The sequence below is a fragment of the Prenolepis imparis genome, unplaced genomic scaffold, assembly GCF_030444845.1.
Source record: "Prenolepis imparis isolate NDT839.2.m4 unplaced genomic scaffold, iyPreImpa1.0 SCAF_1, whole genome shotgun sequence".
Lineage (NCBI taxonomy): Eukaryota > Metazoa > Arthropoda > Insecta > Hymenoptera > Formicidae > Prenolepis > Prenolepis imparis.
The window spans coordinates 18,167,643-18,180,875 of NW_028141159.1; the positions used below are offsets into that span (position 1 = coordinate 18,167,643).

Here is a 13,233-nt window from a genome sequence, read left to right on the forward strand (position 1 = left end):
CGCGTTCGCGGACGACTATAGTTATGTTTAGTATTTCGCACGAATATCACAAATTCTTCTGATTCTTCACGTGCAACACAGAGTTGACCATTCCAAATGTGTATGTGAATTATAAAGAAAGTGAATAAATTATACACTGAAAAACATTTGTTAACTTGACTAAACCTTTCAACTAAATATTATTTTGTTAATTGAACATATAGAAATATTTAAATTAAATATAACATATTAAATCTAATAAAACGTATATTTGACTTAAATACTAATATATGATCAATTAACAAAATAATAATTTAGTTGAAAGGTTTAGTCAAGTTAAGAAATTTTTTTTCGGTGTATAAATTACATTCAAGCAGAAATTATTCAATATACGTTACTTTACTTTATTATTCAGCAAACTCACACATATCGAAAGAATAATAATTAAATGTGTGACATATTTGTTCTCGCGTGGACAAACTATCACTCAAGATATTGCTTGTGTTTTTGTAAACCAAAACCAGTAACCAAAACATCACGCGATAGGGTTAAAGACCTATTGTCGCGTGATTCTCTGTCAGTTACTACTCGCGATGATATAGATTGTCAGAGCACGCACATATCCGAATAACTTGGACTTAGTCCGCGGTAATCTAAGTTAATTTACGTTGCTTAATTTAATTATTGATTCACTGTACGTGTACTTTTTTATATAATATAACACTATATAGAATATAGATAAGATAGAAAGACAAAAACTGGGTTAATCAGAATTAACGATAATCAATTCTAACGTAGTCGAATCTAGCAATAACGTCACGTCAAAAACTTTCGCGAAATGACAAATATACATTCTTCCACGGAGAAACGTCGTTTTCTCGGATTGGTCAAGTAGGAAACCCGCTAGAGTTTCGAATGTATCGAGTATATATATACAAGGAAAGTGGCACACATAGTCGCAGCGTGGGCGATCCGTTGCGTAATAATATTGACGAACCACAAATTAGCGAAATATTTCTATTGCACAGAGACAATCGCCTACAAAGCTAGAGAGAGCGAAAAAAAGAACAAAAGAGACATATGTGTTTTCATTTCTTCTCTTTTAATAATGTAATTAATTTGAATCAATATTTTATTTTCTTCTTTCTATATAAGCACATCTTTTTATGAACTTATATAATGCATTACATTATATGTATGATACATTCTATTTTACTCTCACTCTCTCTCTCTCTCTCTTCTTTTTAATTTAAGATAATCATTTTAATTTAAAAGCAAATAAACGGTTGACTTAATGCAAAAAATAAAAATATGTTGCATTTTCATGCAATGTTCTCTTTCTTTTATTTCATTAAAATATTTTAATTTAATTATATTGTTAATAAATATAGATATATATCTATAATATATTATTCTCCTTCTTTTATAATATATTTTTTTTTTAAGACTTTGATCCTCTCGAATATGAAATATATATCTTTCTACTCTATTCCGTGTGTTGATAATAATGCGAATCCTGTAAGGCGCGCATCGAAGCGAGTCTGGTCATATCGCGGCCGTTGCACTCGTATTTTAATATTAGAATGCAACCGATAGCGATAGGATCCTCAATGCAATAACGGGACTGGAACCAAACAACTACTCGGCATGACGAATATTTGTCAAGAGAAACTAATGCATAAAATATTTGTAAAGAAACATTAACACGTGCGACATACTGCGTGAAGAACCGTTTAGTTTCTAGAGTGTAACGTGTTTAAATATAAATACAAAAATTTATCCATCAATTCGATAATTTAAACTATGCGTGCAAAATAAGCCATTCTTCACATTAATATACATATAATATAATTTTATTACATTATATGTATATATGTAATTAATAATAATAATTATTATTTACAAAAATTAATTAAAAATAAAGCCCAAAAATATAGATACTTTCATATATGTATATCATTTTATTGTATGTATTCAACATTTTCAATCATAAGTCTGAACTTTTTTGTTTATTTAATTTTTTTAAGTGAGATTTGGCTCACAATCAGTTTTATGTTTGTGATCTTAATTAACTAATCTTGACTAATCTTAAATAATATGACTAAATAAAAACTTGACTTTGTTTATCAAATCAATTTTTTAATGAATATTATCCACAAATACTATTTGACTTAATTGCACGCATATAAATTGTTAGATTATATGTAATATTATTTAATATTAAAGCCATATATAATTTCGAACTAAAATCTAGATTAATTGTAAGTCCGACTTTCTATACGTCAGTGACTGGTTTCTCAATCTTTACTTCATTTTATTTCATTTTGCGACACTTAGATGTAAGCAGTTTTTACTTAACATACATGCATGATATATTATGCAGCTTATTGGTATTAGACATAATGGCAAAGTAAAATGTGGAGCGTATTTTTTAAATAAATCAGATAAATAAAATAAAAGGGAATCTAACATAGTAAGTAAATAATTTTTTGTATAATAAAAATAGATTTAAGAGAATATATTTCTCTTCGTGATTTCTAATAATCTGGAAATGATGACACGGTCTAGTTTTGATTAATCCAATCAATTGATCATGCATATGGTGCAGACGTCTCTCAATCTCGGTAATTTCGACATGTTTCGGCATAGATCGCAGAACGCTGCCAGAGTGATTACGCGAGAAATGAAGACACCGATCATTTGTCAGAATACGCGCACAGACCGTCGTATATTAAGCACCTGTGGTTCGTGGAAAACTCATCGACTGTATCTAATTGTATGACGCGCTAGACGGACAAATTGCGGGATTACAAAATAGCGCTTGATAATACGAACATGTATGGTGCAAATGCCGCGTATTATACAGTAGCACAACGCATCTGCCATCCCTTTGTTGTGTTATGTGAGCTTTAAGGTATATACGGTGCACAAAGAACCGTCATATTTCACGATTATGTGAAATCATTCGCGACCGATCGCATCCGTGCATTTCGAGCCGTGATCTAATTCAACGTAAATAATAATCATTCTATGCAGCGAAGTGCAAGAAGAAACCCGGACGCTCACGGAAGCGGTTTCGCAGTACCGTATGTAAGTTACCATCGGACACGAAAGAGAGATCGTCATTTCGCGTAATATCGATTTTGCCATTTATAAAAAAAAAGAATAAAAGAGTTAACAATATCGATCGTTCAATGTTGCCGAAAAGAACAATACTTATTCACGCTCTCATACTGTCTGCAAACTTATATATTTTTCATTTACATATAATTGTGAATCAGTTCGAATGTAACATATTTTAATTTCTATTTTATAATATAATATTTTATTTTTCTATATTCTGCAAATTTAAAATATGATTTTGTACTAGTAATATTATTTGGCATATTAAATACACAGCACAAGCGCTTAATTAATTAATTACAAACAAAACGCTTCTTAAAGAATATATAGAAATAGAAATAAGAAAAACTGTGCAAGAATAAAATAATTGAAATCGCGTTTTATTATGAAATCGTCTTTCTACATAAATTTATTTGAAAAAAATCTGAATCTCTCAAGATCAATATTATATATGAATAAATATTTCAATGCATGGAATTCCAAAAACCTTAATGAAAGTGACTGCCGAGACTGATAAACGTAGATTGTTGAAAAAAAATAATCGCCAGATTGTCTAATCAGCGATGATCATCATTTTCACATTTCAAGCATTTTAATCACGTTTTTGAGAGATTATTTTCATCAAATCATGTTCTCTCCATGAAGGCTTCTGCGAAAACTTATATAATTGGATTTTTCATAACGTGTGTATTCAAAGCAATTTTTTCACGCAGATATATTTATCTCAGTCGTTTGTAATCGACGATAAACAATAGAGCTAAAAGAATTTTGACGTTTTTTATAAAAATTCTATTGTCATAAAATCATTATGATAAAATAATAAAATAATAAATTAAATTAATTAACCTCACATTTAAAACATTGGAGCAACATTATTATAAAAAGAACACCTTTTTCTACTTCCATTTTTGCTTAGTTTAAAATAAATCTTCTTTTGCTCTATTGCGATTTCTGGAAAATGCACATTTAAAATTGTTAACTTTTTTTAAATAAAAATCCAAAAATAGCCAACACGTCTTTGTTGAAATTAAAAATCAATCCTTTAGAAAAGAGAATGTGATTTCTTTGAGACAATCAGAACTACGATCATATGTACGAGCTCAATTCGTTTCTACTGTTGCAAATTTGCAATCTGTTCTTAACTTGCACAAGGAAAGTAAAAAAGTGCAAACAGCGAATAGCGTCACGCTATTAAAGCGATACAAGGAGTTCATTACAAATGATATGACCATGACTTTACTGACTCTCTTCCCGATAAGATAAGATAGGGTGCAACACACATATGTTGATGAAAAAAACAACATTTCGTAACTTAAAAAGAATCTTTGCATATAATATGACATACACAAGAGAGCGATATACGTGCTCGATGCACGCGCAAGCACGCGTTTACTTCTGTCGAGGCAAACATCATTTATTTCAAAAACGATGTCAAAAACGATGATCGAAAAATTTCGTTTACATCTTATGAGAATTTGCAATGTTTCAAAATCGGAGACTTACATCGTATGCAAAATAAATCTGTCGAACATTTCGCCAGGAAATCGTCGGTCGCCGAATTTATTTGACAACCTCGTCGGGTTTGACCCGAAATTTTCCCCGCAATTTTCGATGGTAACGAAACATCGCCCCGCTATACAAATTATGCGAAAGTGTTGGGTATACGTATAGTACGTGGCCGGTACGCGGTTTCGCGAACCGCAAATTTCAGGGTCTGTAGCACGATCGCGAACTCTCGATAATTCGGGGGTACCACCACTGCTACGGTTTCTGGTCCCTGCAACAGTTCCCCTTTCATCCCTACCGGATCAAATTCCCCTCGTCCCTCCCGGAATTTCTTCCTGACCAATGTACCATCCCGCGTAACCGCGTTACAGAGCCGTCTCTCTCTCTCTCTCCAGGCGCTTCGTACATTTCGTGCATCAAGTATAACGGTGCTTCTTCGAAGAAGGCGGCAGGTGCGCGAGGAAAGCGGCATTGAAACAATAGAAAGATTTCTATATCAAAAATATCATCAAAATACATTTTCGAATCAAGGAAAGTTTTACTTGAATAAACATTTTTCGAAAAATTGCTCTCAACATAATGGAGTGTATAGTCGAATCATATATATCGAAAAATAATTGGATTAAAGCTATAGAAAATACATTCTAAGTATTAAAAACAGATTTGTGAAATAGCAAAAATAATAATACTATATAATATATGACAAAATAAAATTCATAACAAAAATTTGAAACTTTATATGTGTAAAACATCTGAATAAAAATGGTAATTAATTCTTGATAATTTTTCTCTCCAAACAGAATATTTTTAACTCATGATTTATAAATCAATTTTATATGTTTAATTTGATTATACTAATCTATTCATAAAGAGAGCTCGAAAAAGCTATTTTCTTTAAGTTTCTCATTATTATGGATGATGAAAATTTTTCTATAAAAACTCGAATTGCATCAAATGAAGTTTCTTGAGAGATCCGATACAAATAATTTCAAACAAATTCGTTGATTAGACTAAAAAACTATTTTATATGATTATATACTATGTCGTCTCTCACATTTCATTGTCATCCCAGACTGCGATTTATAGTGCATTGTTGAGTTATGCATCATTTCACGTCTAAAGTTAGCACAGAGAAGTTTCAAGGTGACGAGCGCGCGAGTCTCATACCAATACGCCCTTATCGATAAAACACCTATTTTCTCCGCGTTCGATATTTCAACTTGTCAATACTTCAAGGTGCTTCTCTTTATCGTCGACACTATCGACATACGTACAAAGCCAGAGAGAGAGAGAGAGAGAGGGGGGAGGAGAGAGAAAAAGGAGAGGAGAACATTTTTTCCTTCGAGAAAAACTATTTTACTTATTACGAATACCTCTCGCGCCAAGATTATTATTAGGATTAAAAGCGGCGGCTCGACTTTCACTTCCGACGAAGCCAGAGTTCTCATTAACCATTAGAATCGCCTACGAGTCGAGAAGCGCAAAAGCACTTTTCGAGACGAGAAAACCGGAAAACGGACTTGTTTGCGAGTCCGCACGGCGATGACCCCGGAATATTTAATAGCGTTTGTAATCGTTGACCCTTTAGAGCGGCAAATACTAAACAGATGTCAACTAAATTCATTCCGGGTGGCGTCCGGTGTTCCTTGGCGCCGCGATAAATTCGCAGACGCTGCGAGAGTTATTAAGCCGGGTACTCACTATGGCCTGCAACGTGCAACGCAACGGTTGCTGTAACCTAATGAGTACGTCTTAAACTCGAGTTTAACAATACTCTAGGTTACAGCAGCAACCGTTGCGTTGCACGTTGCAGGCCATAGTGAGTACCCGGCTTTAGGGATGGTTGAAACCGAACGACCCGTTAATGAGTCTCGCGAATAAATACTGGTATTATTAATTCCGAGTGTCGGAGATCGATCGACTGCATCGCGACTGACAACTGGTGCCGGCTTGGGTAAATTACGTAATTTACAGAAGAAATATTTGAACCGTGGGATAATGTGTGAAGAAGTTTTAGTGTATATAATTAATGCGGATTTTTTTATATTTGTAAAATTAAAAAAAAATTTTTTTAAATAAAAAACAACGAAAGTATAAGTAACACAAGTAAAACTAGTTTTTTAAATTTTAAATTTAATAGTTCACACACATATATCATTATATATTAATAAAAATTGCTATATATTCTTTCCGAGTATAACCAAACTTGTATATAAATGTTAACGAGTTATCTTTCCATTTGTTACATATCAATTTCTATATAGAAATATATAATTTCTATATAAAAAGATTATGTAAATAACTGTTGCATACAGAAAAATAAGAAAAAATAATTGTTGCATAATATATTATGTATTTAGTGTGTTAATTTATATGTTAAACTGTAGTTTAGATATTTTACGTATATGTTGTGTAGATAATTTAAGTAGAAAATTAAGAAAAAATAACCACTCATATTTATTTTTTGTTTAGAATAGATATCTAAATTATCTAGATAATACTTCAAGTATTTTAGATTTAAAAACTATATATAGATAACTCAATTTTTATTACCCGTTAGAGAAGAGACGATTTTTTCCTCGTGAAATTGCAAATATTTATTTATTATAATTATAATTCGTTCAAAATACTTTCTCTTTATTTTTACTTCGCAAAAAATTATCAACGACGCGAAATGCCAATCGTGAATATATATTTGTTATTAAACACATTGCTAATGGACGAATCGCAAACATATAATATACGTAATACATTACAACTCAAAATAAAATTTGTTCAGATACTCAAATTGATACTGACAGAAAACACAGAAAGATTTTATTCCCTTCTTACGTTAAAATAATATTTTAATATAAATATAATATTTTGTTATGTTTCTCGTAATAAATATCAACATTCTCAAACTATAGTAATCTTTCTCTACCAAAATACTATCTTTGTAACATTTCTTTTGTGAAAATATCTCGATAATTATGCTGGTAATAATAATAATATACAAGTAAATTAATATTAGCGTTATCGAGATTGTTTCATTGGCTAATGAGTGGTATCCGAGGGCAACTGTTTCTTTTACGTAAGACCGTAAGAGATAAGTACTGCCACCAAAGTGATACTCCGTATTAATTTTGCGCGCGCGTGTCTGAGTGTTCCGAAATTCGATTTGTTGCGTAACAGAGCCGCGATAATAACTGTTCGAACACGTGATTCATTCGGATCGAAATGAATTTTGACGTCGTAAATCGTAAAGCAATAGAAAAATCGGCTTCTACAAGGTTGAAATTTTCCGAGATTTTACGCTCGACCGGCATAATAATCCACGGCTTTTGGCTACAGAATATAATTGGCAAATATCACTGGCCAAGTAACGTGAAACATGTACGTCGAGTGTGTACAGACACGGATGTATGTGTGTCTGTGTGTAAATGGCGTTGATACATAAGTTGCCAATGTCCTCGAAAACTGAAATAGTTGTGACTCGATTTGAAAGGAAAAAAAAGAGACCTGACAGTTAAACCTGCGTAATTATATCAACCGACAACCGCCAATTCTTCGAGCATTAATTCTTTTGTTCAAGCTTTAAAATTTTTAATTATAAAAGACTGCGTGAGTATGAAATATTTTTAAGAATATGTAAAATCTATGTAAATCACGAAATGTTTTAACGCTTCTCGACGAATTTTATTTCAATACATTAACGAAAGACTCTGATCTAAGTTTTAAATTGACATTGGCTTACTACATTTTTTGGATTAAAACATTGATAGATATTGATAACAGTGATTGTCATTAGAAACTTGCTGTTTGTAGACATTGTGATTTAATAATGAAACCAGTCCCCAATAATTGCGTCTTCGCAGATCAAAAATAGACACGCATGATAATATGCAATATTATATATGAATAATATGCAATTTTATGGTAATATAAATGCAAGACATATAGAAATTTGTGTAATATATCAAGCATATCATACTTGTAAAGTATTTCGATAAATATTAGCGATTTTATGTTTACTATCTACTATCTAAAATACGTGACATTCAAAAAGAACGTCCTTCGAAAATATGCAAACATTTATATTACTTCAAAAAGATATGTATATAAATTTCAAGCTATCATCGCCCGATTACTTTAGAAGAACATGTTTATTCAATTTATTCGTCTCAAATATGTTTCTTGTTGAGAAGTAACAAGAAAATTCTGTATATTATATTCGCAAATATTTATAAAACAAGTAGATATAATTCTTGAAATGTGCGTCCGCGTTGCGATCGATGATTATTCCACTACAATCTTTTCACAAAAGCCAAAAGCATTTACAATTAATAATATATATTTCGTAAATATTATTCGTAATTTTCAATTTACTCTCTAATCTGTAATAACGATAACTTCATTCAACACTTCGGTATATCATTGTATCATTTTCGAAAGCGCAATATAGTATTACAAGTAATTCGATACATGATGATATTATTCTAAAATATAATATAATTTTGATAAAAAAGAAGAAAGTTTTTTTCAAAGAAGCACGAGAGAATTATATTCGCGACACGATTAATATATAATACGATATATTTTCCCGCATATTTGTACATCGAACCCCGGAGAATTCCGTTTCACGTAACAATAACATGTCGCCGCTAAGGTGAGGCGAGCGATTCGTGGAATAATCGTCGAGAGAGCCGGCGAACGTACTTCGGATATACAACGCACGAAAGGTCACGCGCTGATGTAAACATAAACGGCGCGACACCAGGCCAGGTCGAGAAATGTACGAAGAAATATATCGTATTACACGCATCGACCCGCACGCGCAAAGCTAGGATAATTGCGATCATTCCTGAAAACGTATACTCGCGAGAGACGATTGGAAAAATTGAAAAAAAGACGCTTTTTTCACTGACCTGAAGATCATGACAGCCGTTATCCCTGTGACTGGCAGCACGTATCACCCCCGCACGCCAACCCCACTCACTAATTTTATTCACCTTCAGCTTGGTGAAACCACTCACCGAGAGAAACCTCTTTCCCACGATCTCCTCGCGAAACTTGTACGCCATATTACGATCGGTACACCGCGGCGTGCCGAATCCGCGACTTCGGATCGCCACAGCCGGATCCGCCAGTCACCCTTTCCCTCGCACGTCCCCCTCCCCCCTTCCGAGAGTAGGCGCCCCTTGTCTCCTCCCCCACTGTGTGTTCCCGCTCCTCTTCCGTCTTCTCTCTCGCTCCGCTCTCTCGTTCTCTTGCTGGCTGGCTCGTTCTCTCTCGCCCCCCTGTTGCCGACCCGGTTTTTCCTTCTATCCTCCGAGGAGCGTGCCTCGCCCCCAAAAACAAAAGAAAAACAACAACGGGCGCACGCACCGGGGGGAGGGGACGAAGGCGACGGCGGACACTGTCACAAACGATCACTATTCCTTGACGGCACAAAGCACCACCGCTCCGCGGCCGATCTCTTCTTCCTGCCGCGCGCGATCACGAAGGGCCATTAAACAACAGAACCATGAGGCGACGGCCGGTCACACTCTCCTATCTCGCTCTTCCTTTACCAACACACTACTTCACGCAGCCACTCCTTATTTCTCTTTGCCTTTGCGTTCGGTGGACTCTCGCGCGCCCGCGCGCGCGCGGTGTCTTCTCTCTTCCGCCGTGAAAACAGACTCGAACACGAGACTCGTTCGCGCACGACTTCAAACGTATGTACCTCTCCCTCCTCTGTCTGGCGCGATTTTCGCCGCGTTTTACTTCACGATGTTTTCTCTCCGCTCTCCCGGCGCGCGCGCGCGTCTCTACGGCGATTCTTCTCCGCGCCACCGACTGTGCGTGCGCATTTTTTTTTTTTTTTTTTTTTCGTATATTATCGGTATATAACAATACTCCGATGCGCGCGCGATCGGTCCAAGACGCGAGACCGATGTGACAAGAAACAGAGAGAGAGGGAGAGAAAGAACGACGGCGATCACTCTCCTGCTTGACGTCCGCGCACAGAGGCAACTCTCGAACCGGACACACTTTCAACTTCCGGAATACACACCAGGTGTAACACTATTTGACATCACACACTACGCGACGGCGGACGGTAACAGCGGCGGTAGCTACACCGCCAACGCGCGGTTTAAGGATTCCGAACGGTACCAATGTGAACGTGAGAGTGACACACACATGACCGTCCAACGATATCGCATAGCGCGCACTGCGGGCGGACGGCAGGGAGGCACAGCTCCTTCCCTTGGCCCGTACATTCTCCCCCCCCTCTCGCGCGCGCGCCCTCTCCCACCCGTTTCTATCGCGCCTTCTCCCGCCGCCGGCACGTTTCCCCCACCCCCGTCCTTTCGCCAGCCGAGCGAGCGCCGAGCGCGCGCTCTCTCTCCCCCTTCTTTTTCCACGGCACCTCACCTCGCTTCACTCCGCACACCACGGCACAGAACGTCGCGCCTCACTTCGCCGCTATCCATCGTGCACGAGACTGTCACGAAGGTAGGGTACTTTAAGCCCATAGAACCGACTGCGAGACGCGTGCGGGTGGCGCGAGAGAGACGACTCATTGTATAGAAAAAGATGTCGAGGGGGAGGGAATCGTTGTTGCTTCTACCTTCTCCCACTGCGTGTGCGACACGCATATTCACGTTCTATGCTCTACTCAACTTATCGACGTACATACGCCGTATATAACCCCTGGGTTTTTCCAGCATTTTTTGTTTTTTTATTTTTCTTCTCTCTCATTGTCAGAGGGACGAGCGAATATTTCTCCTGAAAATGCAAGTTTTTATCTTTTGTTCCCAGGAATAATTGATTAAAATGAAAGAAAAGGCTTTCTAATGATTTTTGGTTTGATCTTTAAAGCGTTCATTATATCTTAATCGTGTAAATGTTTAATATAAAGGTCGCTTATTTGCACGATATTTTATTCTTAATAACAAAATTATAATTTGAATGTGATAAGAATGATTCTTACACTACTCGCACTACAACATAGTTATAATTATCCTAATATAATGTAGTATGTAGCGATTACAATATTAATTACACTTACTGATTCAATTATTTCAGCAATTATAATATTCGATTGCGATTAAATCTGCACCATAAACGTTTCGATATAATTGCACGCGATATTTAAACATCGCAACTTTTGATTCCGTTAGGGTTGATCCGGTTAAAGCGGGTTCAATTTCGAAATTCTAAGATATTAATGCAAATATAATATAGCTGTTTCCTCCTTTATTTAGTACAATTATTTATGATATCGAGATGTTTGAGATATAATCGCGTTCGAGCATTGTAAGTATTAAAGAAAGAAATTAAGGAGAGAAATAATCTCTGATTTTTTTTTTTTTTAACAAATTTAGTTTGCCCCGAAATACATAAATCTTTTTTTAATTTGAAGAGGAGATTTTTATACTTATCTTTGTGAAATGTGTATGCTATTTTATTGACAGTTTGTGATAAAATAATTTCTAAGTTTTTTTATTTAGGCCTGATGGTACCAACATCACTTTTGGTTTTAAGAGACTTAAATATGTGTTTGTCTTTATTTATTTAAAAAGAAAGATAAAGATGGATATATATTTAAGTCTCGCTTAAAGCCAAAATAACGTTGGTGCAATCGGGCCTTAATTAATTATACGTTATTAATATTACATTGTTTTATGTACGAAGTATATTCATGAATAAATCCAATTTTTCATTCGTTTATCTTGATATTATTCTTCTTCTTCGGTGAAAAATTTATGAGGATGCGAATACTAAAAAACCTTTTTATGTTCCAGTATAGTAAGCTTTACGTATAATTATTAAGACTTCTAGTCGACATTTCCTCCTTTTTTAATGCAGGATTTGTGTTTGTTTGCAGATTCGTGGTGAGCCAGAAGATGTTTTTGCCGATGGAATTTCCCTATTATTTTTCTCCCTTTTTCTGTTTTCTTATCCTAGTTTTTAGTTTTCTTTTTCTTTTCTCTCTTGCGACCGGAAAATTTGTGTGTTTACGCGCTTAACGGGTTGCCGGAAGACGTTTTATGGTTGCAATTTTTAAAATCGGTGAAATGTCTGAAAAAAAACCTTAGAAAAATGTATTGCATAATATAAATTGTTCCAATTAATCGAACGTTAATGCAGCATGTCGGTGAAATTTAATAATAGCTTAACAAAGAAATTCATAATGCTTTCACATCTTAAATCTTTTTCAATTGTTTTCAACTTTTTTATTCATTAAAAATAACTTTTTTTTACTTGCTTGTTTTTTTTCAAAGAATGTTTATTTATTACAATATTGAATTTCGAGAAACTAGTAGTTAATTAATGATGACATAAATTATGTTGGTATTTGCAAAAAATAATATTCGAATATAGCTTATTATATATGCAATATTTTCAAAACATAGTTCAGTCTGAATTTCGATGCAGGAAAAAGTTCAAATGTAAAAAGATAGATAAAAAATATTAGTTTGAAATAAAAAAAATCTACGTAGTTTCTTTAATTTAATTAACACAAACGTCATATAGAAAAAAAGTTTATTCGCGTTCGGCTCTAACCAGTCTATTTACATATTTATCTAATATTTATGAAACAGGAATTTTCTAAAATTCTAAATCTTCGTCGATTAATGTGTTTATTGAACCCGC

At 34.7% G+C, this 13,233-nt stretch overlaps 1 protein-coding gene across 10 annotated transcripts in view; it reads right to left on the reverse strand.

The window, feature by feature from the left end:
- The window catches only part of Kdm3 (Lysine demethylase 3), a 283,441-nt gene extending 272,644 nt beyond the window's left edge, over positions 1 to 10,797 (reverse strand). For 9 of the 10 annotated variants that reach the window (XM_083034681.1, XM_083034671.1, XM_083034664.1 and 6 more), the window contains exon 1: positions 9,516 to 10,797. In XM_083034681.1, the coding sequence (XP_082890807.1) occupies positions 9,516 to 9,671 (156 nt within the window). In that variant the 5' untranslated portion in view covers positions 9,672 to 10,797. The remainder of the gene's footprint in view (positions 1 to 9,515) is intronic. The other variant, XM_083034670.1, reaches the window with a different exon arrangement.
- Positions 10,798 to 13,233: the final 2,436 nt, after the last annotated feature.